Genomic DNA, 27,426 nt, shown 5'->3' on the forward strand with positions numbered 1-27,426 from the left:
GTGATGTGTACTGAAGTGGAGTAAAATGCTGGGGCAAGGACTGTGCTAATGGCCCACTTCCTCCCTACGGAGAGCCTCCCTGCAGCCCCACACGTGCTGGCATCGGTGCAGCCACGGGGCACCCACGGTGCCACGGGCACAGGCGGGTGCGCTGGAAAAAGGTCTGGTTTGGCTGCCTCCATTTTCACGCCACGCTGAACTCTCTGGGTGTGATGCTCTGCGATGCAACAGCAGGTGGCTGTGACACCCACCGGCACACACGCACGCACGCACACGAGCAAACCGAGAGTGACGTGCAGGCTAACAGACCCATCAGCCTATGAAATAGCTCAGTCAGCTGGGGCCAATGCGCTAGGCTAGCTGTCTGGCAATGGTGGATGCATTATTTACAGGAGGAACTGGGGCATTAGCAAGTTCTTTGGCACTCGGCTAGCACGTTTAGGCGACGTGCACCGGCGGCGAGCGAGTGTATCTCTGTCTGTGTGAGTAAACAAACAGTGGGGACATGATGTGACAGAGCAAACGGCGTGCCGCACACACTCACACATACACACACGCAGACCCGTGCAGGCTCATCAGGGAGCCGGGGGAGAGCGGGCGGAAAGAGGAGGGGTGGGTGGCATCCATATTTATAGGGCTTTTCTAGCATTTGTCCCCAGGCCAAATGCTGTGACTACACTCAGCTAATGTCAGAACAGCACTTAACCAGGCATTTCCAGTATGTGATGGGCAGTAGGGAATACCTGGGATAGATACAAGGCAAGACCCACAAAAAACAAGGATGGAAACAAGAGGAATGCAGCCGCGCACTGCTAATGTCTCAGAAGCTTAGAAGACCCTATCAACCATTAGCACATTCAAATAAATGACTATTAAATGTCCATTAAAAGTTCCTCTTTTTTTGGCTTTAACAACTTTTGTGTGTTTTATCTGACTTGCAAGCCCCCTCCCCCAGCACAAATGTTGCTGTCTACTAACACGGCTACGTTAGCCACTGACGTTAGCACTCAGCGCGATATTGGATATCTACTCAGGCCACAGTCGATGTTGGAGAGATGGCAATCAAGCGCTTTCGAAGGCATGAGGGGGGAAAGGAGCTGTCATGTTGTGGGTATCTTTAGATGTTCCTGCATTTCAGCATACCTGTTGACACGGGTCAAAATGCTTCCCCCCGCCCTCGCTGGATTTATGCAAGGTGAGAGTGACAAGTGGCCTCTTTGCTAGCTTGTCTGGAATATGAGGAACGGCCTGCTGCGCTCTGGTCACCTGTCCACACGTTTATCATGTGTCAGGCCGGGCATTCAGGGCACGTCCGCCTTCACCCCAGGCCCGCGCGGAGTGATATTCCCAAAGAGAGGTGGATGAGTGGATAAAGTAGCTCCTTTTAGCACGATCTGTCATTATCTCAAGCGGCTTGTAATCGTTTTGTGCTTCCCCCAAGAGCAGAGGGGCTAACTGCGCAGGCTAACGTTTATTCGCTTGGCCTCTGCCAGTTGTCGGACTATGTTTTCAAGGAGGTGCAATAAACATTTTTGCCATTTCAAATGCTCGGGCCACTGTGGCAAAAACTACAAGGTCCCAAAGGAAGCCGACTGTCATCGCAAGGCAAAGGGTCGAGGTTTTCTGTTGTCGCGCGGTCAGTTCACAGCAGGTTTGGTGGGTTCGTTGGGTTTGTGAAGCCCTCCGAAATAACAAAGCCAAAGTAATTAGCAATTAACGCGGACCAGATTTCAACAGAGGCCATCTGAGCAAAGATGTCTCAGAGGCTAATGAGGAAGAGGCCTCACTCTTAGCTGGGAATGAAGGATGAAGCTAGCAAAACACACGTATTTCTACCCCTGACGTGGTTTTGATGCTACCCCGGCTCGGCGGTAGAGGCAAACACGCCACATAAACCCCCTTGCACCCACATTATTAGCATCACCATATCCGGGCCTGGCTGAAGCGGAGACGGATAATGTGTGTTGGGAGAGTGTAAAATTAGAACCAAAAGCAATGCTGCTCTTTAAATCCACTTCCCAAGTCCCCGCTTCCTCCCTTATAGCCGAGCTTACGATGTCAGACGCTAATAAGCCAGCTAATTCAATTAGGGCTCCGCTTCTTTGAGGGGGGAAAAAAAGAGACTTTGTGAATAGATTCCGTTATAACTCTACACAGAGCGCTTCATCATGAAAAAGTGGCCTCATATTCGGGAACTTGCTGCGGAGCTTGTTAGCAAAACGCTTGGATCTGAGGGAAGAGATGTGCGACTAAAGCCGGCGCTCTCAAGCGTCTGTCACCCTGATCTAACCGGCTCTTTGTAGCCGGCGTTTTCTCCGCCCGTCTCAGCAGCTGGGGATGATCCCCCGACGCGTAGCTGCAGGTGACAGGGAGCCCTTGTTTTTAGCGTTGCTGTTGTTGTTGTTGTCAAGGCCTGATGGAGCCTCCACATTAAAAACACGTCTCCTGAGCGGCGGCGGCGGCTCTTCCGCTTCCTTCCTGTCAAACGCCGCGATTGCAGCAACAGGAGCCGATCTGTCACTCCTCTGCCTTTTTGTTGGCACTTTCCCTCTTGCTAGGAGTTTCCTACCCCCCCTCACATTCTCCCTTTTATGACCAGCCTTTTCTTTTCTCTGCTCCTCTAACTCCCCCCCCCCACCTTCCCCCGACTTATAGATCTGAGTTGGGTCTCAGGAGGAAAATACAAGTCAAGCCATTGTCATTTCAAACAGCGTGATAACCAGACACTGGGCTGCCCACTGACAACTCAGGGGAACTGGCCCTGGCTTTGACTGTTTGCCCCCCCCCCCCCCCTTTTTTTTTTTTTTACTGAATGCTCCCTCTCTCTTTCCCCCCCCCTCCTCTTTTCTCCAGCTCACCTCCTGTCTCTTCCTCCTCCTCTTCCTCCTCCAGAGATTCGGTAACTCCTTGTTTGTTGCCTGCCGCCGCCGCCTTGCATCCTCTCCTATCTGTGCCGAGGGGGGGCCGGGGGGAATAGTTGTCTTGGCGTGCGTACCAAGGTCAGCGCTCTCCACATGACAGTTCCCTGCCTCCCGACAAGGCGGGAAATCAATACTTTCGGACTTGTGGCGCTGCCCTCTGTGTAACAACAACGCCGGCCGCCGCGCACCTGACACCCCCTCAGCCATCACCCCCCCAGGCCGAATCCTGGGAGCCCCGTCCACTTTTATCCCGACCCTTCATATTTCCAAGGACCTCTGTTTCGCTTCAACATGTCTGCCGCGGTGAATGACACGTGCATCTTTTAGGCGTTCCATCAGTGCCGACGCGGCTAGCTTCATCCTCGCGGCGCTAAATTAGCCAGAGGGGACAAGAGAGCAGCAGCCTAATGAGAGTACGGATGAGAGTATGGATTATCACGAGCTTCCGTCTCTCTGGGAGGGTTTTTTTGTCAAACGATTTATTTATTTATTTTTTTAAGAACAGTGGTTTCGGAATAACCTCTAAGATCTCTTCCCTTTAACGGTGTTTGGTGGGAAATATACGCACACGTGCACAAAGCAGAGCCACGGGCGACATTTTTAATGCGGCCACTAAAGCCCGACATGCCTCCTTATGGCTTTTTCATGGTCGGGGGGGGGGGGGGGGGGTGGTGGGACTTTCCCTTGCACAAGGCCAATTACCGCTCCCGACCTTCAGCAGTCAAACCACGTAAAACTCCTGCTCCCGCCCCCCCCCGGAGAGGGAGCCACAATCGAGCGGCGCCCTCGGGTCTCTCCGAGGGACACGCGCAGGCGGGCGAGTGCGACCGGACGTCCATCAACGGCGGCCGTCTAAACTACATCCTCCTGCACGCGCTTGGGCTGGAGTAAGGAGAAAGCATCAAATAAAACCGCCACTTTAATGAATTAGATATTGAGCCGTTCATTAAAAAAGATCTGATTCCCCGGAGTCAGCAGGGTATACGGCGCGTTGGGATGTAACCTGGGGATGGACGTGACTTGTTTAGAGGAGCCATAAAACACGCCGATGTGATGACTTCATGGAATTTTTGCCAGGAATGTCTGATGTTCAGGAAATCGAGTGACTTGTCTTTGTGTGTTGTTGCTTTCTGCTGCCATTGCAAGTTCTTTTCTTTTTATTCCTCCTCCTCACGCCGCTCTGCTCCTTCGGAGCACGGACGAGTAGCTCGTTGTGCTACGCCGTTGCTCTGTCGGGGCAAAAGTTTTAAAAACGGGAAATCTCCGCAGAGCACAACAAAACGGCTGGAATAGTTAGCACGTATGAAAAAGTACATCTGTGGAGGCTGAAATGTGTTTTGCTTGGCGGCGTCCCGGCGCTGCCGACCGGGGTCGGCGCGGACGCCCAAACCTGGATTCCGATTGAATTTTCAGACATGCAAAGGTGCCCGTGTAGCTAGCACTACTCTAGGCTAGCATTAGCCGTCTATGCCACCGGAAGGCTAAGAAAGAAAGACTTTTTTCTGTGGTTGGTTTTATCTCGGGTAAGCCACCAACATCGGTCGTGTCCTTGCTTGATGGAGAGATTTACGGGCCGCCATCCTCTCCTCCTCCTCCTACCGCCCATCTTTCCCCAGATGATGGGATCTAGCATCTCCCTCCCGTTTTTTTCCTTTCTTCCACCGGGCAGCCTTTCTCATGAATTAAAAGAGGAACCATCGATTTTCCCATTGCTTAAATTTGCAACTTAATCCCCCAGATATGCCCAGAATGTACTGCTCTGTCAATAGGAGGCAGCAGCGCTGATGGAGCGGCGGTGCTGGAGAGGAGAACGACAAGACAAAGGAGAGGGAGAGCGGCTAGCTTAGCGGTTGAGCCGGGCGGTTTCTGGCACTCGTCTCAAATCCTACATTATGCCATTAGAAAATATATGTAGCTGATTAACACTGACTCAGATGAGTTACCACAAACATAACAGATCACTGAGCAGAGACACCAGGAGAATAAGAAACAGGCCCGGCCCGGTTCCTGTCCGCTGCTCCTCCAAAGAACAAAACACACACAGCATCATTATGTTTATAAGGCTAATAAACCAATCACTATTGTACATCTGCGCAGTGTAACCAGACATCCAGCCGTCCAACGATCCGATTTCATTATATAACAGAAAGTCAACACATGGAAACAAGTTGTCTGGGAGTGTGATGGAAAAAGCCCACTTGTCCCCTCTGAGTCAGGAAGTAACAGGATATCGCAGCGTCTCCCCAGGAGCAAACGAGGCAGCGCGCCCTGATCCACAAGACATGTTGTGATGTTCTCATCGGCCCCCTAATGGAGTCAGTAAATCGGCTCCTCTGCTCCGCATCAGCGCGGCGCTCCAGACGAGCGGGCCGCTTCGTCCAGACGTTGCCTTTAATTCCGCTCAAACAACTTAAAGAAGCGTTTTTGACGGATTCTGCTCCTTTTTTTGAGGAACAACTTGACATATAGAGTCCAACCCGGGGCGACCCTTGTGGATTTTGCCCTCCTCCACTTCATCTCTGGATGTAAACTCCATCCCATCAGCCTCGGGGGGGTGGGGGGGGTGGCTGCTTGCCAGTCGCTGTGCTGATGTTGGCAGCGGATTTCCTTTGTGGCCTCAGTACTTGTGTAGGCCATAACATGATCCACACAAAGGCCATGCACACACACACACACACACACACACACACACACACACACACACACACACACAGGGCGTGCATATACGCTGTGCACGCACAGCCACATATATAATTACGCATAAAATCACCGTTCTCTGGATTCATCCGGAGAAAACCCGCAGCCTCCCCGGACACAAGAGGGAAGAGAAAGAGCAGCGCACATCCTTGACGGGGTTCATCTGGTTCCAGTTTGGTGCACGTGCTCGGGTTCTATCGCAGACTTCGCCAAAGGTTCGGTTCTCCGCTCGCTGCGGAGCTAATGATGGCACATCGGGCCAGGAAGACGGTTCCTCTGCTCCGATAGGGAGAGCGGAGGTTCCTCAGAGGCGCAGACGTGCTGGACATGAATGGACACGAGACGCCTGGACGGGATGATTGTCCCTCTTGTTGTCCAGCCTGAGCAGAACCTGAACTGGATCGAGAACCACATTTACTGTTTCCCTCATTCGGTGGTGAGAGCTTGTTTCTGGGCCTCGTGCTCCTCGTGTCAACACAACAGCTCCGTCTTTTTTATTATTTCTGTGGTGCCGAATGAGCCTTTTTCCTCCACCAGGTACAAACGACGGCTTTTAACCAGCGTTTTATGGAAATGTTTCAAATCTGTGATGGAGGACCATCGTCCCAGTAAGCCCAGTTTACCTCCTTCGCCCAGTAAACCTCCGCCCCCCCTGCGCGTCGGTGCCAGCGGTTCCCGCAGACGACGCCTCTCCAGACAGCAAGTGTCTCTTATCCGGCTCGTTTACTTCTGATAGCTTAAATGATTTCATCACTATTAATGACGGGGACCGTGGCGCCCCGCGCGGCGTTGCCAGATGCTCGGGGACCGCCGAGCTTCCCGCTCCCGTCCCAGCACATCAGCGGCCCCCCTCCCGCGCAGTCTAATGATTGTCCTCTACATGCCCCTCACCACTCCCCCCCCCTCGGCTGCTATTGCCTCCTACGGTTGATCAGATGCATTGGAGCGCCGCACCGGCGAGGAACGCCATCAGTCATCCCATCCCAGGGCGGTGGCGAGCACCGGGACGTTGAGTGGAAGCAAGGAACGCACAAATCCGCTCTAAGCCCAGTTCCACAGCAGAGGTCAGAGGTCAGATAAAGAAGGTCAGCTGGCACCGGACCAGGCCGCCCTCAGAGGTCTGTACTTCAAACGGAATCAAACGCCCTCCGCGAGGCTGCGAGCCGCCGCCACGCCGCGGCGCCACCTTCATTAGCTCCCTCAGTAATTGCGAAGCTAATTCCGAGACAGATGCGCGGCCCCGTCCCGACGCATCGACGTGATTCCCATTCATTTGGATAATGAAAGAATTAAGCACCATTTTGCTCTGTTTCTTTCCCCGTTCCCGGCGCTCCCCCGTGCTGCCGAGCCCCGGCGTTCCGGCTAAGTAATGGCATTTTAATTCCACGTGTACCAGCGTGTCCGTGCACCCGCGTGCCACTCTTTTAGGAAAGCACCACGGCCTTTGTCTTTCCTGCCATTGTGGCCGATAAGCTCGGCGCGGGTCGGCTACGTGATCCGAGCAGGAAATCTCCAAGTGTAGCAGTGGTGAACTGGAACATATTACATTGTAATTACAGATTGTGGCTCCAACATGTGTTTTCGCTGTGTAACGTGCAGGTACGGTTTCCTCTCGTGTTCCGCTCTTGGAGTTTCGACAGTAACTGATTGCTGCTTTTAAGGACTGCCAAACGTCGTGCGCTGCTTTTTGTCCCGCACAGGAATAATGGGAATAATGCGGCGGGTTCCGTTTTATTTAATCAGCCGTAATCACCTGGAATAGGAATAAGTTATTCCTGAAATAAGAACGCATTACTGCCAATTTAATACCGTTATCGTGGCTGATTTAGGCGAAACGGTTACAGGACGCCGTCGTTTGTTTATTCGCTTTTCTCGAATTTTGCAGATTGTTGCGCAGGACGAGCCAAATATTCCGCGCCGGTGTGCGCACGCGCGGCCTAAACCTTCTATTGATCCCCGCGCACGTGCCTTCCCGGGGAACAGCGTGAGGATTATGCCGTTAAAGGGATCTTTCTGGTTGCAGGTATTAGGTCATTCATTTTGCTAGCTTACATATGAAAATATTGATTCTTCCCAGACACCTCGCTAGATCCTCCGTCCCAGCTGCGGACCTGCGAGGATAAATCTCACGAGCACGGAATATCGACGCGCCATTGATTTATTTGTTGGAGGATCTAATAAATAAGCAAATGTATTGAGTTATGGCTCAAGTGAACAGCGTTCTGGATTGATTTGTATGGGAACGCCGGAGGATCGTGTGATGCACAAATGTGCGCAGAAAAGTCAAAGAAGGACATTTAGATCAAGATTCCAGCACTTTTGTGGGTTTTTTTTTTCCCATTTCTCGGCTTCACTGACAAACAGCTTAACGACGATTCGCTCCGTTTGTCCCGGATTTGTCATCAGGGTCAACTAAATTAATGATTCACCGCCTGGCGGGGGGACCCCCAGGTCCAGGGCCCATCTGCACACGCAGGCTAAAAATATTCAGGTTACACGCGGAAACAAAGGAAGCAAATAGTGTCAGACTAACGGAATGATCCGGTGGGAGCGGGTGGGAGATGGGTGCAGCGCTGCGTCCCAGCATAGCGGACGAGGGATGGGCCGCCTTCGGGGGAGGGGGGGGGCGCCAGAGTGCAAAGGTTGTCGCAGACGAGTGAGTCGAGTCGCGGCGCGGGTGGAGGTGGGCGGGTGAAGGGGGGGGGGGGGGTGCGTTCCCAACCCCTCACATCTGTTATTCGTTTGTCCCGAGTCGGGAAGAAAATAGCAGGAAGCGTTCTGGTGATGGCGGAAGATGAAAAGACAAGAAGATTGAATAAAAAAACATGTGTCGCACATGCGCTGCGTCTGATTGGATGTGTCCCGCGGATCACCCCCGAGAGGTGCTGCCAGCTTGGAAAACACACACACACACACACAACACACACACACACACACACACACACAATAAGCAGGATTCTTTTCCCGCATGAGGCACATCGCCGCACTAACTCTGATTACACGGCGTCAGATCTACGCCTGTGGCCTGGACGTGCTAGCGTGCTACCACCCGCCCCCCGCCCCACAAGTGCTGCTACAGTTCCTGTTACGCTCGCTCACACGTGGGCTTCGACCCAAAACCTCCCAAAAGCCGTCTCGTCTGTCGTGGCGTTTTGCTCGCCACGGGGACCAGGTGTGTACAACACATGCAGAAACAGATGCAACAGTCATCGAGAGCGCGGCGTGACAACGCCGATGGCGGCCGTTAAAAGCTCGTCACGGCGGTCCCAGACAGGTAGGAGCGGCGCCCACGCAATGAGCGGGTGGGCATTTGCACGCCAGCGTGAGTGTTTGCGTGCAAGCGTGCCCGCCCGCCACTTAGGGCCCATCCCACAGCTCATTAACAATAATAAGTGACTGCCGCCATGACTTTTTTTGTCAGAGGGGATGCGAGCCAATCAATAGGGTCATTTCACATCATAACGGCTTACCGGAGCACATTATGGCGCTTGTTCATGGCCGCCATTAGTTGCTGCGCCAGATTAGATAAGGGCTGGGTGGGTGATTGGTGGGGGGGGCGGAAACGGGGCAGATGGAGCGAGAATAAAAGAGGTGGAAGCAGGGAGGCGGATCAATATATGGATGGTTATGGAGATAACATCACAATAGGGTGTCCAGGAAAGATATTACAGCATGTGTGTGTGTGTGTGTGTGGGGGGGGGGGGGGTGTTGGTGGAGGGTGTGTGTTGGCTCCAGCCTTCATGTGTACAAGCGCCTGTCTATGAATGAGTCCATTGAGTGTGCACGTGTGTGTAACAAATTCTAGCATGTGTAATGAGCGTATGAATTACAGCGATCCGCTCACAAACCAGCACCTCCAGCGCGCGCGCGCGTGCACGTCTGCCTGCGTGTGGGAGCGGAGGTGTGTTTGTGCGTGTTTTACTTTGGCGTGTGCGATCCTGTTTAATTACAGATCAGGCTCTGAGGCAAACAGTGCTATAATTACAGGAAACACCTCCTTTAATATTTTATGGAAATCTACCCAGTCTGTGTGTGTGTGTGTGTGTGTGTGTGTGTGTGCGTGTGTGTGTGTGTGTGTGTGTGTTGCATATATTTATCGACCCAGAGAGTCAGAAAATCAGAGGGCCAGAAGTGTAAAATAACTTCTGAATGACTTCTTCCATTCTTCCATTCCTACTTTACTCTTCAGCATCTCTCATTTCAGATTTACGCTCCTTCACCCCCCCCCCCCCCTTTTATTTTTCAACTACTCACCTCTCAAATATTTATACCCCCTTTTACGGGGACCGAGAACCAGAGAGGTGAAGGCAAGAGGGAAGAGACTTGCATCATCTATTAAAGATGAGCGACATCCTAAATGCATAAAGAGGGTTGATAAACCCAAATTTTCGGGGAGGGAGAGGTGTTAGCCGGCTTAATGCCGGGTGACATTCCACGGAGACGGTTCGCCTTGTGATTTACGGCAACCGAGGCTGAGCCGGGAACAGGGGGCGTGTTTTTGGGGGGGTTCAGATGGGAGCGGCGCAGCAACAAAGGTAAAGGCAACACTGTTTATTTTATGCAGATTTAAAATTTGTTCTGCATCTGCTTCGCGGCCTGACCCGAGCTTGGCCCGCTTCCGATATTCTCCAGTTGCTTCAACGTTGGGAAGAGGAGAGGATGAACAGTTGCATATGGAGGCGTCTACATCACGGCCACGGGAAACGGCCCCGCGTCAAGTCATCGAGCGGATGCTGATTTATTTATTTTGATTCTGTTTTTCCAGGTCTTCTGTTGAGGCCAGGCGGAGGCCAAGCCCAACACATGTTCCTTCTTGGCCTGCGGGGACACACGCTGCACAATGGTGGGTGCGCTAACACTCAATAAGCTGTTGCCCCCCCAACAGTGACCGACGCAATGGGGGAGCGGGCTTGGCTGGTAGCATGCTTTAGTACGCTTTGATATCCGCCAGTCATTAAAAATATATGGCGAGCAATCATTACAGGCATCAGAATTAATCTAATTAGCCCGGCGTACGAGGCCTCCGTGGTAGAGGAGGTGGGGGGGGGGGGGGGGGGGGTTATTCTGCAAACAGACCCGCCCCGACTGCAAACACAGAGTACGCGGAGACGGGAGCCAAGACACTACGGGGGTCGCGGCGCCGGTGCAGGGTGGGGGGATAATCCGCCCTGACTTATTAATACGCGCAAACAAGATTTAGCTCCTCAAAGCAAACAAATGATGCAAGACAAGGCGGAGCGGCGGGAGGGGAGGGGGGGGTAACAAAGAGCGACATGAAGGCAGAGTACGAGATCGAGGGAGAGCCAGAAGAGATCAATTATTTAGGCCCGGGCGGACTGATGGTGAGCTGCAGCACCAGAACACACGTTCTCCAGCCCCCCCGCAGGAGCTGAGCGACGGAAGAACTTCGGACAAGTTACACGTGAATCCGCCTGATCTAGGAGTAGATCACAACCTGGCACGAGCCGCCTTTTCCCCGAGAATAGATCACACTAAGGGTCACCGTGGACAGATATGAGACTTTTATTGACTCTGTAGATGCTGCGGCACTTAGCTTACGACCTCCGCTGACCCGTCGCAGGAAATAGAGCCTTGATTTTTTTGAGCGATGGGCTCGCGGGATGAGGCTTGTGCTTAACAAGGACAGTTTATGCTTCAACACAAACATGAACAGCTTGCTTGGTGTCCCACTTTCCTCACGGAAATAGCGCAAAGCTGTACTTGCTGTTGCTAATCGTAGCTCGGCATCCTCTTCATATTTTCCTAATTCTGGGCCCGACGTGATCGATTATAAGTTCTGATTCGTCATTAAGCCTGACCGGTGAGGACAAGGTTTTCCTCATTGCCATCTCTTTGACAGCCGGGGTTCCCAGGTGTGTTCGTGGTCAATCGCTGTCCTGGTCTGCCCCTCCAAACGGCCCTCTATCACATCCCGACTGAAGGTGCGGATGAGTGATACCAGAGGAGAGACAAGAAGAGAGAGAGAGAAGCTAGTTCCAAACCTCGGTAGACCAAAGCTCAGCAAGTGCCAGCTCCCATGACGATGAGGAGGAACCGGTGAGGGAAGATGAAGAGCAACGTTATTACTGACAAATCCTGAGTTATCGTCTCGAAAACATTTGCATAAATAGCTCAGTAATTGCCAAAGTGCAATCAACTGATGACTTCTAGAGTCTGAGCCCGAAAACTGCAAATGAATCAGGATTTCTAGAAATTGCTGGACGTCCTTCCTTCCAACCAATAAAGGAGACAGATGCCGCTGATGGAAATACTTCCCAAACACTCGCAGGAGCGGTAAATGCTCGTGTCCACACTCAGGGGGGAACAAAAGGGGGCATTTAAAACCTAACTTTCTTTGATTCACTTTTATAACCCACACAGGCTCCTCCCACCGCTTTGTCTGATCAACGCTCAAAGAAATAAAAGCATTTCAAGGACGTTTAAAAAAGGAGGACGAACGGCTGTTTATGTTTGACTAGATGGCATCATAGGGCGGTCAGGTATGCTCTATTTTTCAAAATGAAAGGTCTTTTTGCTGTAGTCATTATTCATGACCCAGTGAACACACACACACACACACACACACACACACACTCACACACACGCGCCGCGTGGAAACAGAATTAAGGGAGCTGTTGTCGGACTGTTACCGTAGGTGTCACAAGCCACGGAGAAACACATATAATTCCACGAGCACTCGTGCAAAGGACATAATAGCGCTGAAAGCAAAATGACTCAGTGAAACAGGAAAAGTGTATTTCTTGGAATCCACTCGCACCAAAATTACACTGACATTCTTGGCAGACACATTCTTGGTGTACAGGGGTGATACAACGTACCGCACCGGACGGCAAAAAAATAACTTTTAGCACGCTATCGTGAGTGCTAAGACCGAGCTATTAGCAAAAAATGAGACTCCAATCATGCGAAGTATGAAGAAAAAACGCCCCACTGATTTCTGGGTATTTAAAAAAGGCTGTTTTTCTGCACTTTCTCCCGCTCCCTCCTTCCCTCCTTCCCTCCTTCCCTCCGCCACCAGGTTAAGTTGCAGACATGAGGCGAAGGAATGAGGGAGGCAGAGCGGTAACACGCGGTACCATGAGGAGCGAGACGCCAGCCCTCGTTGACATGGCGTGCACCCAGCGAGAACACCACCTCCCCGGCCCCCGCGCATGCAGGCACACACACACACACACACAACACACACACACACACACACACCACACACACACACACACACACACGTGTAAAAACTCACACAGAGTGTTTCAACAGCTTGTACATAATCTGCTAAATGCAACTAAATTACATTATTGTGTTCTCCACAAAACATGCAGCTTTCGCATGCCCCCCCCCACCGCCCGGCTCTTGGCTTCACTACCCCCCCCCCCCTTCATGTGTCCCGTCGTATCTCCTTCAGCCCATAATTGTCCCAACTTATGGTGTTTCTTCCTGCGAGCCACAGTTTAGGGGAAGTGAAATCCTTCTAAGTGACTGTCACAAAGCATCAGCCTCAGGCGAGCCGCCCGTTCTAACCCGCACGCCCCCCCCCCTTTCCTTCTCCGCTCTCCCCTGTCACCCCTTTCAACCTCCCCACACACACCCCCTCCCCCAGCATCCTTACTCACTATCCCTGACTTTAAGTGTTTTTCTTGCTGAGATCCTCCACTTGTGCTCCTTTCGCGTTGTTCATCTTGTCGCCAGCCCCCCCCCCTCTTTTTTTTTTCACTGAGTAACCATTCCAGGACACCGTCTGTCTCTCTTCCTCCCTCCACACACACGCTTTAACCTGACAGGACAGAACACACAGTCACAAACTCTCACTACATTCAGGACCCGCCTGTGACCTGCTATCCATTCAGTCCCTGTTCCCCCAACTCCATCGGCCAGGAGCTGCGTTTTGCTCGAGCTTCCTGTTTCCTTTAAAGGGACGGTGACATGCGTTCCCTGTGAACACACACACACACACACACACACTGAGGAGAGGAGCAAAAGGAGCGTGTGTGTTCTCTGGACAGCCGAGGTGACCTCTGAGGTGACCCTGGCATGTCACAACCCTGTGATGCATGTGTCACTTCTTCTCTGACTCTGACCTCAGTGCTCGCACTTCAGTCACCCAAACAAACAGGACACACACACACACGCACACACACACACACTCACAGACACATACACACAGAACCGGTCTTTTCTGTAAACCAAAACCAGTAAAGACAAGCGTGAAATAACGTGTGGACTTTAATTATCATTATCCAGAGACGTCAGAATGCAGAAACGCAGGCTGTATTTTAAAAGCCAAGCAAATGTCTTCGTGTTCTGGACACATTTGACCCCGTCTGACCTGGATTCCTGTTTAGATGCTCTGCGTTTTGGTTTTTTTTTCCTCTATTAACTCCGTCAGCGCAGGGATCAGCGCTTTATTAAGCGTTTTATTCGAGCTGCAGGCAAACCAGCCTTTGCACCGACCAATCGTACGGAGCGGTGGCGGGGAAGGGGGGGGTGTCTCACATGAGTTGGACGCGCAGCAGGGGAGGACGAGGGGAGTGCGATGGTCACTCACTCACCACTTGGATGCGGTCCAGCGCTCTGGCTGTGTATACGTCTACGCGTATGAGTCAAGAGACGGGTCAGTCGCTGGTCACCAGATGGTAACTGTTTGGGCTGGGCCACTGCAAGCGAAAAAAGACAGGGGGACATTTTCTCCACGTCCCTCTCTCACTCTCATTGGTCCAGGCCCTTTTTTTTAAACAACCTAACATAAAAACGCAGGAGTGACAGGCGATAATGGAGCAGACACTAACAAGTCTGCACCTCCTGGCTAAAGGCCTGGACCAGGACACGGAAACATGGACAGTCCGTCCAAGTTGTTCAGCAGATTCCTACATGCTCTACAAAGAGAGGGGGGGGGGGGGGCAGTGACCCTTACTGTATAGCTCTCAGTTTCCAGTGGAATGTCACCAGCGGAATTCACTGCGGTTAGCTTGTAGACGAGTAAGCCATGGGTTTGCACTTCGGGAGCTGGGTGAGGTTTAAATACAGCGAGCTGAGCTGGACCTTGTCACGGTGTGTGGCCTTACAATGTGCAGGCTACTGCTGCTCTGGATATTAACTGTTCCGTAACTCTAGCTATTTAATACCACTCCCCAGCCACACACACTTGCACCACTTCCCTTTCAGACGCCAACTCAGGGACATCTCAGTCTTAGCTGGCAGTATATAACGGGCCGCATAAAGAAGGGGGGGAAAAAAGGATTGGTGGGACCTTCCAGCCAGGAGGGAGGAAGAAAAGCAGGCATTCGCAGGGACAACCAAAGCTTATAGGAACTCCCGTGGCTGAATCATCAGGAAATGCGGATGAGGTAGACAGGGAACGGGGGAGATGGAGTTAATCAGAAAACAATGGCAGCAACAGAGGAGGAGATGTAAAGAGAGGCAGATTGTAAAACACAGGAGGAGGAAAGGAAGACAAGAAAGTTGAAGCACCAGCAGCTGGACTTGTGCTAATTCAGCACTTTAACAAATCAATGCCACTTGAAGAGTACAATCTGCACCCTGAGCTCAGCTAGACGCATCAGTGAGAATGCAAGCATGTTTTCTGTGTGTGTGTGTGTGTGTGTGTGTGTGTGTGTGTTGTGTGTGTGTGTGTGTGGTGTGTGTGTGTGTGTGTGTGTGTGTGTACCTGGAGGGCTGGTGATGCTGCTGTGCGGTCTTCCACAGGAGTCCACATTAAGGGCTAGTAATGTGTTAATTTATAACTCTATATCAGCCCAGACGCCTGCAGTATCCATCTGTGTCACACTCTGGGCATACCATATCTATCATCCGGAGGGGAAAAATGGCCAATCTGGAGAGACTGAACCGGCGGTTGTACAATTTCTTCTATTTAACCCTTCATTTTTTTCCCCTTTAGCCTTATCTAATGCATCCGTCCACACCCCTCTCCCTTTGTCCTCAGCTCTCCGGGTCAGGGTGATCAATTAGGGCTTGACAGACCTCTCAGTCCCGGCTGACCGGCAGACCTCCAGAGGCCCCGCAGACATCACCGTCTTCACCGAGACGGAGCACTTAGGCTGGGTTTTAAGACCATTCCGCTGCTCGGGCCCCGGAGGCCCCTGTGGGTGGCTGTTTGGATATCAGTGATCACTGATTGAATTACACTTTGCTGCGACCTTTGTGAACTGAAAACATGTTATCACTTAGAGCCGATCGGCAAAACAGATAGGAATATTAAGGAGCAAAAATGTGTCCGCAAGTATGTATAGTGGCTCTGTTTAAAAGACCCCTTGAAGCATAGACGTCGTTGACATATTCCAGCTTTTTCCTCAAAGCATTTTGGGCAATAATGTTGGTATTTCTATAAAAACACTCTCACCCTGTTGTTAAGATGTGCAAAAAAGAGGAAATAAGACTTCTGTATGTAAGAATGTGCACATGCATATGTCAGTTGTGTTTGTGCAGGTGTCTCAAGCTCCCTTTGTCAGCAGCAGCAGCAGCAGCAGGCAGTAATAACACACAGGGGGAAATGATCAATACTCGCCTTCTCTCTATTCAATTTCACAACACCGCCAAAATCAGGCGCGTATGCCCGCGCACAACAGACAACAGTGGAAATCTAAAACAACGGGCCCCTCACAAACACGTTTGGCCAGAGGCGTGTGCTAAAGGAGCGTTGGCTCTGGCCTGAATGTGAGCCATTCATTAATATTCATTTTTTTTGTGTGAAAAATACTCCAAAGAGAGGAGCAGTGAGCACGTTATGTGGTGGCTAAAGGATGGGGGGGGGGCGGAAGGGTGATAGGAAAGACAAGCAAGCTGTTCCACCTTTAAAGAGTGCAACAGTCATCACCAGAGGAGAAAGGGAATCTGCCCATTAAGACTAAGTGGATGTCTATTAGATCAGAGGTGAAGGAGGTGGGCATTTACCATCAGTCCACCTCCCAAACAACCGCGTCTGCCCCAGGACAGTGCCAGGAGAGCGATACCAAATCCTTCCGCGATGAAGTTTTTAAACTTTGGTTTTGAATAGAGGGCTGCCTGAACTTTTCATCAGAGGGCGCCTGCATGCGACATCACCTCTGTGCAAATGAAGGCAATTAAAAGACTCCAAAGTCACCACCCAGTCCTGTGAGATCAAACAAACCCTGTGCCCTCGTTCTCTCCCTGTCTGTCCCTTTCACCCCCCCGCCATCGTCCCCAGTGTAACCACCCTCCCCCCCCCCCAAGTCTTATCGCTGCGGTACAGTTAATCCTCCCTCTCTCCTCCTCATCCTGCCATCGTGGCGTCCCCCGAGGGGAGGGGGTGGGGTGGGGCGGGAGCCACTTGCCCTGCGACACATAATACGAAGCAGGCAATCAACTTTGGCTTGACATGTATTTGCTCATCTCTGGGACACACGCAGACACGGGCAACCACTCCCCCCCCCCCCCCCCCCCCCCGCCCCATCACTGCTGGGAAATTGAAGGCTGAGGGTGGGGAGGGGGCAGCAGGGACTGAAGGAAGGGGGGCGAGCCCAAATTAACACTTGACATTCAATACGGTCAGGTCCTTAATTGGCCGGGGCCTTCCTGAGAAGGCAATTTTCTATTCCCCAAACTGCCCCCGCACAGCACCATGTGCCAGTGTCATCTGTGTATGTCTGCTCCTGTGTGTGTATGTGTGTGTGTGTGTGTCAGGGAGGGAGCGAAATTGCATCTGTGTGTAAGTATGTGCAAGAGAAACACCAAGACAATGTGTGTATGCATATATCTGTGGGGCTGTGTGTTTGAGCCAGGGCCCTGTCCTGAGAGAGGCCCTCTGGTCCCTTCCCTCTCTCTAATGAGGCTGGATGAATTAGCGCTACGTGACATGATTCGAACACTGGTGCCCCCCGCCTACCCCCCGGCCCCGCTCCCCCCTCCCCTTTGTCCCCTCCCCACCACCCGCTCTTATTTCTCCTTCTGAAAGCAGTGACAGGCATCTGGTGGCCGAAAAAAATGCCGGGAGCAGCCCCCCGGCTCTCGCCTTTATGCACGGCTCGAAGGTGTATACGCGTACTCACAAACACACACACACACACACTCAGATAACACAAACACACACAGACACGATGAAACACTCTCACGTTCCTCCTGTTCCTGTTCCACTCCCGCATACACACTTGCACTTCCCCGCGGATCCAGTTACGGTTGATGTTATTACAGCTTTCAACCTGAGAGGTATTAGGCTTCCTTTAACAGATCTGACAGCATTTACAACACAGGCAAGTCGACGCCTCTAATCGCTTCTGTGACTTCAGCCTATTACCAATTGATCTCAGAGAGCCTCGTCGTCACCTGCTGACTGATGCTCCAGCGGTCGGCTCCGTTTCCTTTGTCATAACGGTTGCTCAGACGCCGCAAGCCTGACTGCTCTTTAAGCACTTCATTTTTCCCCCCTTCTTCCACGACTGCCGTAAATCTCACGGCTGTTTGCTTGAGATATTTTTTAATATTGATGTTATTGAGTTATATCTGGTCACCTGAGGATCGCCTGCCCGGGCAAGGCCCCCATTTAAGTCACAAACAAGATGCTAAATTTATTACCTTAATGGCCGTGCAGAGAAGTAGCCGTAAATCTCGGCGATAAATCCCTCCCTGCCACCCGTTTACAAATCTCGACTGATCAGCAAACTGTGAAGCAACGCCACGAACAAAGGAGGAGATTTTTCTTTCTTTTTTTGTATTTAGAGAAAACACAGCAAACGAATTAAATGTCATGAAATATTAAAATGCCAGACATCATCCAGGAAACGGTGCTCTGATCGAGCACTTATCCCTGAGTATGTTTCCTCACGCTGGAGGAGGCAGCCTGGGCCATTCCGAGACAAAACATCAACACCAGTTTGTATGTGACTGTGTGTGTGTGTGTGTGTGTGTGTGTGTGTGTGCAGCCAAAACAACCATAACTTGCATCTTTTTTTCCCCTTTTTCTATATTTTCCACAGCGCCAACGGTGGCGCGATAACCACGTGGCGGGACCGGGTCTTGCACGGTGACCTCTCAAATTAGGGGCAGACCAGTTGATGTGCATCACAGAAGGCTAATTAGATCATTTGTGCGTTAACTGACATTAGCCATTGTTAAGTGGTGAAGTGAAATGCCGCTTAGTTACATGCATGCGGGTCGAAATCAGCAGTGTGTGCACGTGTGCTGGGGTCATTTTTAAATGAAAAGTCCAGCAAGGAGAAACACACACCGACGACAAGAAGCCACCCAAAAGCCTCGGTTGGCCAGAAAAACACGAGCTGTTGGACGCCAAGGCAGCTGCGTTTAACAGTGGCCATTAAACGCGATTAATTCAACGGTGCAAACAGCCCAGCCGAGTCAAGAGAGAGCATAAACAAATGATTCCTCGTGTTGCTCCAGCACTTTGCACACAAGGAAAAAAATGGGGCTAATTGGCTTAAGCTCAAGCAGAACCGGAATGACAAAATGGTTTGGACAAAGAGTACCAAACTGTCTTCAAGAAAGTGCAATAGGAGGGTAAAAAATCCGCCGCACGTATGTGGGACTGAGTGTGTGCGTGTGTTTGCGTGGGTGTACGTTGGCTTGAAGCCCACCACTGCCTGTACCACTAGCCTCCCTTCTCCAGAACTTCCCTAAAATCCTCCCTGGGCCTTCAGCAATCAAACCTTCACAGTAAGTCAGAGACAGAGCAGAGATAGACGGCAAAAAATACATGGGAGTGTAAACGAAATGAAACAGAAAATAGTCTATCTCATTCCCTGCTCTCTCTCTCTTCTCGCACACCCACACACACACACACACACACACGCACGCACGCACGTGTGAGGAGCCGCAGAGTTCAACATATGCATTAAGGGAGGTAACAAATTTACCTTGGCGCATGTGAAATAGCCGGAAAACAATTTACTTTCCACAACAACTATGATAATTTAACCAGCAAACTGCAAAGAGTACACACACACACACACACACACACACACACACACACACACATACACAATGACAAAAGTTCCCAGTGAGTGCAATCATCTATATGAGACATTACATAGAGTAACTTTTTATAAGGTCAGGGGGAATTTTAGAAACATAACCAAAGAATTATAAATTATTTTTTAAATTGTATTCTTGTTCTTTCTTTTTTTAAGACTTATACTTAAAACTGAGACTTAATATTTTTCCGTCAGACAATAATTGTGTTGAGCGTGTGTGACAGCTCTGAAACGCTGCAACGCCATGGGGAGCGACGTGTGTGAAGGAGTGGCTGAAATCCCCGCTCCAGCCAGCAGGGGCACTGCTGAGCATCGACCTTAACACACTTTAGGCTGTCCTCTTAGAAAAGTTCAGCCAGATGGTTTTTGACATGATTTTAATATGATTTAAAGCATGTCCAACAGGGGACCTAAAAAATGTCCCCCGTGAGCGCGCACACACACACAACACACACACACACACACACACACTCACATACACACACACACTCAACAGTACGTCACATTAGAAGAGAGACACAGGCAGCTGTGAACCCTGAACAAAATCACTGTAATTATCTTTAACCATAAATAAGCCTGATGATGATAATAATGGTTTTAACAATAATAATAGCAATCCAGCCTGAGTGCTTTTTCAAACAACAGTGACAGCATTAGCCACATCACCGGCAGAGGAATGAAAGGCTTGCTGCCTTGAGAGCTCCACTCTGCTGCCACTGCTGATGGGGCAAATTGGCAGGCAGAGCGAGCAGAACGGGGGTCCTTAAGACGGATGTAAAAATAGTGGGCCGTCGATTTGCCCGTTGCGCTGGCACGGCTCCAGGGAAAACAAAATAACAGGAGTTGAGGAATAACAGGAAAAGGGAGAAGCCGCGGTGAAAGTACGGCGCGGTTCCTGTCACTTAGCACGGGTCACACCTACTGTCACCTTCCTCTGGAAACACAACGGGGAAGAACAGCCCCGCTCAACAATGTCTCTGCCATATGGACGCGGCTGAAAATATCGCTCCGATCCCCTTCCTCTGGAATTCTCTGATCCTTTCCTCACCTTAGTCAGTCACCTGTGACAATCCCCTCTGCCGCTGGCCCCTCCCACTTCTGAACCCCCTCCCCGACCCTCGGTAGTGCCACTGCATGCGCACACATGCAATTATTTTTCAACCCCTTCATAACTGCCCGGCCCTTGGTGACAGCTGCTGCATTCTTCTTGTGTCAGTGTGTGTGTGTGTGTGCGTGTGTGTGTGTGTGTGTGCATTTGCGCCTTTGCCCTGTACTTATGTCCCCCTCATTAGCCAGTGGCAGGGTGGTGACATCCTGAGCGACTGGCCGTTCAAACACATGCTTCCTTTTCACACTAGCAACTTCTCCCGGCTGCAGGAAACTACCCAAAGACAAATAACCAACAGCCCGTTTCCAAAGAAGAGAGAATAAACAGTGAAAACAGTGCTGCTCAGCCGCTCAAGGGTCGCCAACGCATCAAAAAATATCCACAAATCCAAAGACATTAAGAGGAAATGCACAATTTAGACCCACTCGGCTTTATGCTACACATGGAAAATACAGTTGTACCTAAAAGGCACGGAAGGCAACAATGATTAAAACGAAAAGAATGTGACCGTGAGAATCTCAGAACACCACGTTTTTACACGCCGAGCAAAAAAAGAGGACTGTCTCCTCAGGAACAGCAGGAAAACAGCTGACATGGAACCCATGAGTGATGCTCCCATGATGCTTATTGATCGCCGGTTGCCCCGGGTCTCACACATAAACTCGGGGTCGGCGCTTAAGCAGCACTGCTGCTCCTGCAGGGCATTCCACAGAGGTCACGGAGTGACCCGGCGCACATATGATCGCGGCGATACGAGGGGCGGATTTGTATCAAATCTAAAGATGAAGATGCGGATGATCAGAAATGGTCAGTCGAGAATCGATTATGTATAAGCTTAAAAACAGAGCAAGGAATGGAGTGAAATCCAGTATGTGTTCATTTAATTTAGAGATAAATGTACGCACGACGCAGCAAGACAGAAATCCAAACATGTGACTCGAGCCGTCACGTCTTCCCGGCTGGTGCCTGCATGAATAGAGCGGCGAGCGCAGCATGAATGAGACCTCGTGCATCCTCCTACTCCACCAAACTCGATGGCTTCTCAGTAGTGCACTCGAGTATGGGAAGTCAACACGCGGGTGCAGCCACCTTCCCACCCACAGGAGCGACCCCCCCCCCCTCAGAAAGGCGGCAGAGAGGCAGCGAGCCATCCGCGCCCCTGCCATCAGAGTCAGGTGCAGCCGGTGGCGGAGACACCAGATTAAGCTTCCTCAGGTGGAGGATTAAACAGACATCAGACGCCACTAATGATCAATCGTTAGGACTATTTGTCCTTCTGTGTTACTGCAAATGGTCAGAGGACTGAAGCACAAGTTGTCCTCCGGTACAGGTTTCATCCTCAAGAGCCCTTTTTTCAAGAAGAGAGATGAAGATCAAGCAATCTGTTTCAAGACTGGCTGGGTGGACACGTTTTTAGGAGAGGAAGAGGAAGAGGACAAGGTGGGCAGAGGAGGAAGAAGGAAAGGAGGAGGAGAAGAAGAAGAGGAGGAGGTGCAAGGAGAGACAAGAGACACAGTAGAAGAGGAAAAAGAAAAAGTAGTAATGGGAGAAGTGGTGCGTGTCTTTCCTGCAAATCTCCTGTTTCACCTCTGCTCTCCCCCAGCTCTCCAGCCAAGGCCAGCCAAGAGACGCTTCACCTCGCACCCACACACACATGGAGCCCGAGCCAGCACACAGGAGCACACAAACACACACACACACGCTCTGGAAGAGAGAGGACACACACCCACAAATCTGCACCGTTTCTCCCTCTCACACACACGGTCACACAACTGGCATTTGACTATTTAGCCACCTACTCAGAAAAATAAATGGCAAAAGCGCAGATACAACAGCCTGGACACACACACACACACACACACACACACACACACACATATAAGCATCAACTTGAGTGAGTTTCCACACATATACACACTTGATATCGGATACTTGCATATATAGGCATCCTTATGATCTGTGTGCAACGACCCATCAAAGACAGACGTGGAAATAATAACAGTTGAGTGTATCAACACACACACACGCGCGCACACATACTTTTGCTGCGGATAACTCTGCACACATGCATCAGATCACTGCCTCTCAATCCCACAGAAGGTTAAGAAACGACGCATGTGCAACCCATATGCAAGGCGCCCGTACCCTACTGTGTAAGACATGCGTGCACACACACTCAGCCCTGTCAGTGTGTCGCTGTGTTAATGGGCAGATTAGGGCGCTCTGTGATCTGCGGCGAGGAGGATAATATCAACCTCATTTCTACGCTCATAAAAAACAAAACCGAGCGAGGCCCAGCGCATCATTCCACAGACTCGCCTGTCATCGTGCTGCAGGTCCACCGTGCACGCGCGCGGCTGCATGGACTGCGCCGCCGGATCAAACGTGGGGAATCAGGGGAATTTAGGACTGATCCATGCAAAACACGACAATGAAGATATTGTGCAGAAAAGGGACAAATAAATAAATAAAAGCATCCCAGGCTTATTCTAAAAACAGCTGCGTGGTATTAAACAATGTAAAGTGCAGATATTTTGGACTGTGTATAAATAAATATATAATTATAATTATATAGATATAATTATATATAAGTATTATTACGTAATTATTTCCAAGATAATGATTTTTTTTTTCAGGTTTGCAAATGCATGAATAGAAATGCTGTTCTTTTTAATGTGTTGAGACAAAAAAAAGAGAAGTGGGATCTTATCTCGACTGGAATCTTTCTTTTTCCTATAATTTGTAGTGTCTAATTGTGCATCGTGCACGGCTGCAGCGACGTGACCGTGTGAGCGTGAGCAGACAGGAGCTGGAGTGCCACTGTACCTCTTCCAGGTCTCGGCCCATTGTCGACCTGTCGCACTTCAAAGGAAGCCGCGTTACAGCACCCTTGCAAAAAGAAAAGGAAGAGGCTATTTTAGAGACGGTTTAATTGAAGACATAATTATCCTTATTCTCCCTCCGATCCGTGCTCAGAGCCTGCGTGGCGGCGTCAGATCCTCAGGTGGAGGCACATTTTTTACGAGCTTCTCCAACCTCGACTTGCTCTCACATTCCTCCGAATTAAAGTGGGGGAGAAAACTGTAAAGGGGGGGGAGAAGGGGAAGAAGCGGCCTGCGGCTGCTTGTATTGTGCAGAAATTATCCCTGATGAACCAATTAGGCTCGTCGTATCACTTAACTCTGGGGTTTTTAACTTGCAAGGGTCGATATTCGGAGCCACGCGTGTTCAGCAGCAGCAGGTCAATTAAGCCTCCAAATATTTTCACTCCGCGCTGCGCAGGAAATAACTCACCTCCTAATTAATATTTGCGTTTTCCCCACCACGAAAACAATTGCTAAAGTTCCCTTTTTCAGGAATGCGCCGCGACGTCTGAACACTGGGAAGCTGCGGTGGGGGGAAAAAGCAGCATTTATCGGATCCATTTCATCGATTTCAATTTAAGAGCACGCTCTTGGTTTTGTTTCATGGTGACATTTGCGTGGATCATGAAAGCTGTGAACACTGGTTTAGACTGGGGAGGGGAAACTTACTAAAATCCTTTAAAGGCCTGTTATGCCAAGGGAGGGTTAATCAGTTTCAGGCGTGATTTAATCGGCAGACTTTAATTTCATATGGTTAAAAAAAAATGTAGCGCTAATCAAAGCATTTGATTCAACATCAACGCAATCCCGCTGCAAAAATAATTAGATAAAATAAACCTCGCCTGAATTTTCGGCAGGTTTTTTTTTTTAATTTGCAGTTGTATTTATTTTTATAATCACTGTAACACCTGAAAAATGTCAGAGTAATTCTCTATTTTTCGCCTACATTAATTCCAAAATAGTAAACTGACGTTTAAAAAGTTTAGACTGTTCTATTTATTTATTTTTTAATGCGTTTTTATTATTGTAGTAATTTCCTTCACGCTGAAGGAAGCAGCTGCTGCTATTTTGGCCGGGGAACAACTTGTGAAAACACCGTGAAATGTCAAAAGAAACGCTTCAAAGATCAAATGACAAAGTGATTTATAAAAAGAAAAAGAAAAAAATTCGATCCGGCTCTATCTCTCATCACACACGGATGCACAAATATGAGCAGGCACCTGCTGAACACCTCACATGTGTCTGTGGGAAAACGGCTGCCTGCGTTCCTCTCCAACATCTGCAGAGCGCAGCGCGCAAAAGCGCCGCGGCTCTTCATCGATCATGGAAATATAATGTGGCCTAAGAACAATAAAACACCACATCCCCCGTGCCATTTAGCTGATCTTTAACGGTGGGAGAGAGAGAGGGGGGGGGTAAGAGATTTTGAAACACAAGTCCATCACGCATTGCTCTTCCCCAACACCCCAGGGTGCGCCAGCCTCGGCAAACACAAAGTCATTATCGGTTAGATTCCAAGAAGTCGAGTCTGTCAAGGAACGGGCTTCCTTCGGAGAATTTATGTCATGCCTACTAAACATGGGAAGATGTCTTCTAAGTGGTGCGAGGAAGGATAAATAACAGCGAGTCCCACAGCTGATTATATTGAAACAACGGTGCGCATTTGTAAAAAGGGCTGGGGATGCAAACGCGGGGGTCCCAGCAGGTGCTGAGCGAAGGGGCCCATCCACCTGCCTCCTACCAGGAGGACCGAAAAGCAGCGCGCTACGCTCCCGGCTCCTCAATTTCTAGTCAAAACATGTTTTAAGATCGGTTCTTCTATGTAATTTAACGCCAGAGACTCCAAGCCAGCAGGAGGAATCACGGGTTAGGGTTAGATAAGTGCCATTCATTTGTCAAAAAAATATGTTTTCTTACACCTCGCAATTACGCCTCTGTGACATCCATAGTGCGGGGATGTAAACATGGTTAAGGTGAAAGAGGAACTTTCTCATCCTTCACGACACAGAACCGGAGAGGCTCTTGCGCAAGAGCCGCTGTGGCCTGCGTGCGTAACAGCGAGCGCATGGTACGGAGAGCCCGGAGGTCCCGCTATGATTAACTGCAACCCAGCGAAACCATCCTCTATCTTCACTCTCTCCCACTCACACGGGCGCGCACGCACACAAACGCACACGCAGTACAAACACACACACGCGCACACACAGGCACACACGAACGTAAAACTCTCACTCGCCTCTCCTCCGCTTACCTGACATTTATCCGACGCGACTGCTAATATTTTCTAACTTTGGGGGGTGCTCTGAGAATCAGTCGACCCCTAATAACGGAACTGCTAACCAGGAGTGAGATTGAGAGTGACGTCCGTGATAACGGCCGAGAAATGTCCGAAAGAAAAACTTGGCTCGGCGTGCGCGGGCTTTGTGTTGTTGTCGTCAGTTTTCCAGGCGCGTCTGCGCTTATTTCGCGGCTCCTCGTCTGTTCTTTAGCCGCGCATGGGGCTCACTCCTTCGGCCACATGAAGTCAATTAGCCGGTCCCTGAGGGGGACCCCTTCTCCAGTCTTTATCGGCACTGAGGTTACCAAAACAGTGCTTTTAAACTCCACACCGCTCGCAGAGCAATTAAGGAAACATAAGCATATATGTAACTAATCCAGACAGGGGCCAATCCATCAAATGGCAAACTAAATATCCTAGATTATTAATATTTTCATTTTTTAAAAGAGGCTCTTATTTTTCTTTTTTTTTAAATGCACCTCATTGTAGTTTTTTTAAACTTATTTTTATGAGGTGCAATTAATTCAACTATAATTCCATGAAAATGAGATAAGATGAAAAACACAAAACATGCGGTAAAATAAATCTCTCTTAATTTTAAATATGCCAAAGACCACCCTTGCCCCTGCCTCTCACCCTCACACACAATTGACACACATTAAAAACACATTTTCACACACACACACACACACACACACACACGCTCACACTTGAAAGCAAAACACGTCCCAACATCAGTACATGCTAATGAAAGAATTTAAAAAACAAAACAAAAAAAAATACAAGTTTAATCCTTGAATGAGAGCTGAAAAAGAAGGAGCCTGAGCAGAGGGAGAGGCGGAGAGGATGAGCGAAGCGAAGATGGACTGACGTACCTGCTGGGACATTCTGTAGAGGAGGTTGCTGTCAGTGCTCTGCTGCTGCCATGTCCCCATGAAGCCTGGCTGCTCAGCACTAGGCGGTCTGGTGCTGAACTGCATGGAGCTCTCGCCTGCTCCCTCAGCACGGCTGCTAACGATGCTAATGTCACCCAGACCACTTGTTTTCCTGCTGCTGGCGGCGCTGCTGTTACCGTAGCTGCTACGGGGGGCGGTTGAGCAAACGATGCCAGTGGGTCCGTTAGCCTCGGCTGGAGGTGACCTGGGCGGCTCTGGTTCCGTGTTGGCCTCTGGAGGGACGGTGTCGCACTCGCTTCCTCTCACATCCAACTCTGCCTCCTTGGACTTAGTCAGAGAGGGGAAGAGACAGAGAGGGAGGGCAGGAGGGATGTGGGAGTGTGAAGGAGGAGAAAAGAAAAAAAAAGTCAAGGAAGGTGGGTTCTGTTTGAGGGTCTCTTTTACTGCTTTTTGACTAGTGGAGGTGCTGCTTCTCAAGCGTGATGATAACAGTTAGATAGGAGTTGAGGGAGTTGATGTATGTGAGGCTTCTTGATGGTCCTGCCACTGGAGGAGTGTGTGTTTGTGTGTGTACGTGTGTGTGTAGAGTTAATACTCCAGAAGCGAGAGAAAAGACGGCAAGCAACGGATTTCCTCAGGGACCTCGTCTCGGACAAGAGCTGAACGGGGAGCTGGATGTGGGGAAGGAT

At 50.3% G+C, this 27,426-nt stretch overlaps 2 protein-coding genes across 7 annotated transcripts in view; one reads left to right on the top strand and one right to left on the bottom strand.

The window, feature by feature from the left end:
• Positions 1-27,426, bottom strand: part of bnc2 (basonuclin 2) — a 119,170-nt gene that overhangs the window by 44,493 nt on the left and 47,251 nt on the right. For 4 of the 6 annotated variants that reach the window (XM_057034533.1, XM_057034535.1, XM_057034532.1 and 1 more), the window contains 2 exons: positions 26,717-27,064; positions 23,526-23,588 (listed from right to left, as the gene is read on the bottom strand). The exons of 1 other annotated variant lie outside the window; for it this stretch is intronic. In XM_057034533.1, the coding sequence (XP_056890513.1) occupies positions 23,526-23,588; positions 26,717-27,064 (411 nt within the window). The remainder of the gene's footprint in view (positions 1-23,525; positions 23,589-26,716; positions 27,065-27,426) is intronic. One more of the 6 variants, XM_057034534.1, reaches the window with a different exon arrangement.
• The window catches only part of sh3gl2a (SH3 domain containing GRB2 like 2a, endophilin A1), a 180,404-nt gene that overhangs the window by 22,696 nt on the left and 130,282 nt on the right, over positions 1-27,426 (top strand). The window lies entirely within an intron of this gene.

This window comes from Takifugu flavidus, chromosome 6 (assembly GCF_003711565.1).
Source record: "Takifugu flavidus isolate HTHZ2018 chromosome 6, ASM371156v2, whole genome shotgun sequence".
NCBI classification, from domain to species: Eukaryota; Metazoa; Chordata; class Actinopteri; order Tetraodontiformes; family Tetraodontidae; genus Takifugu; species Takifugu flavidus.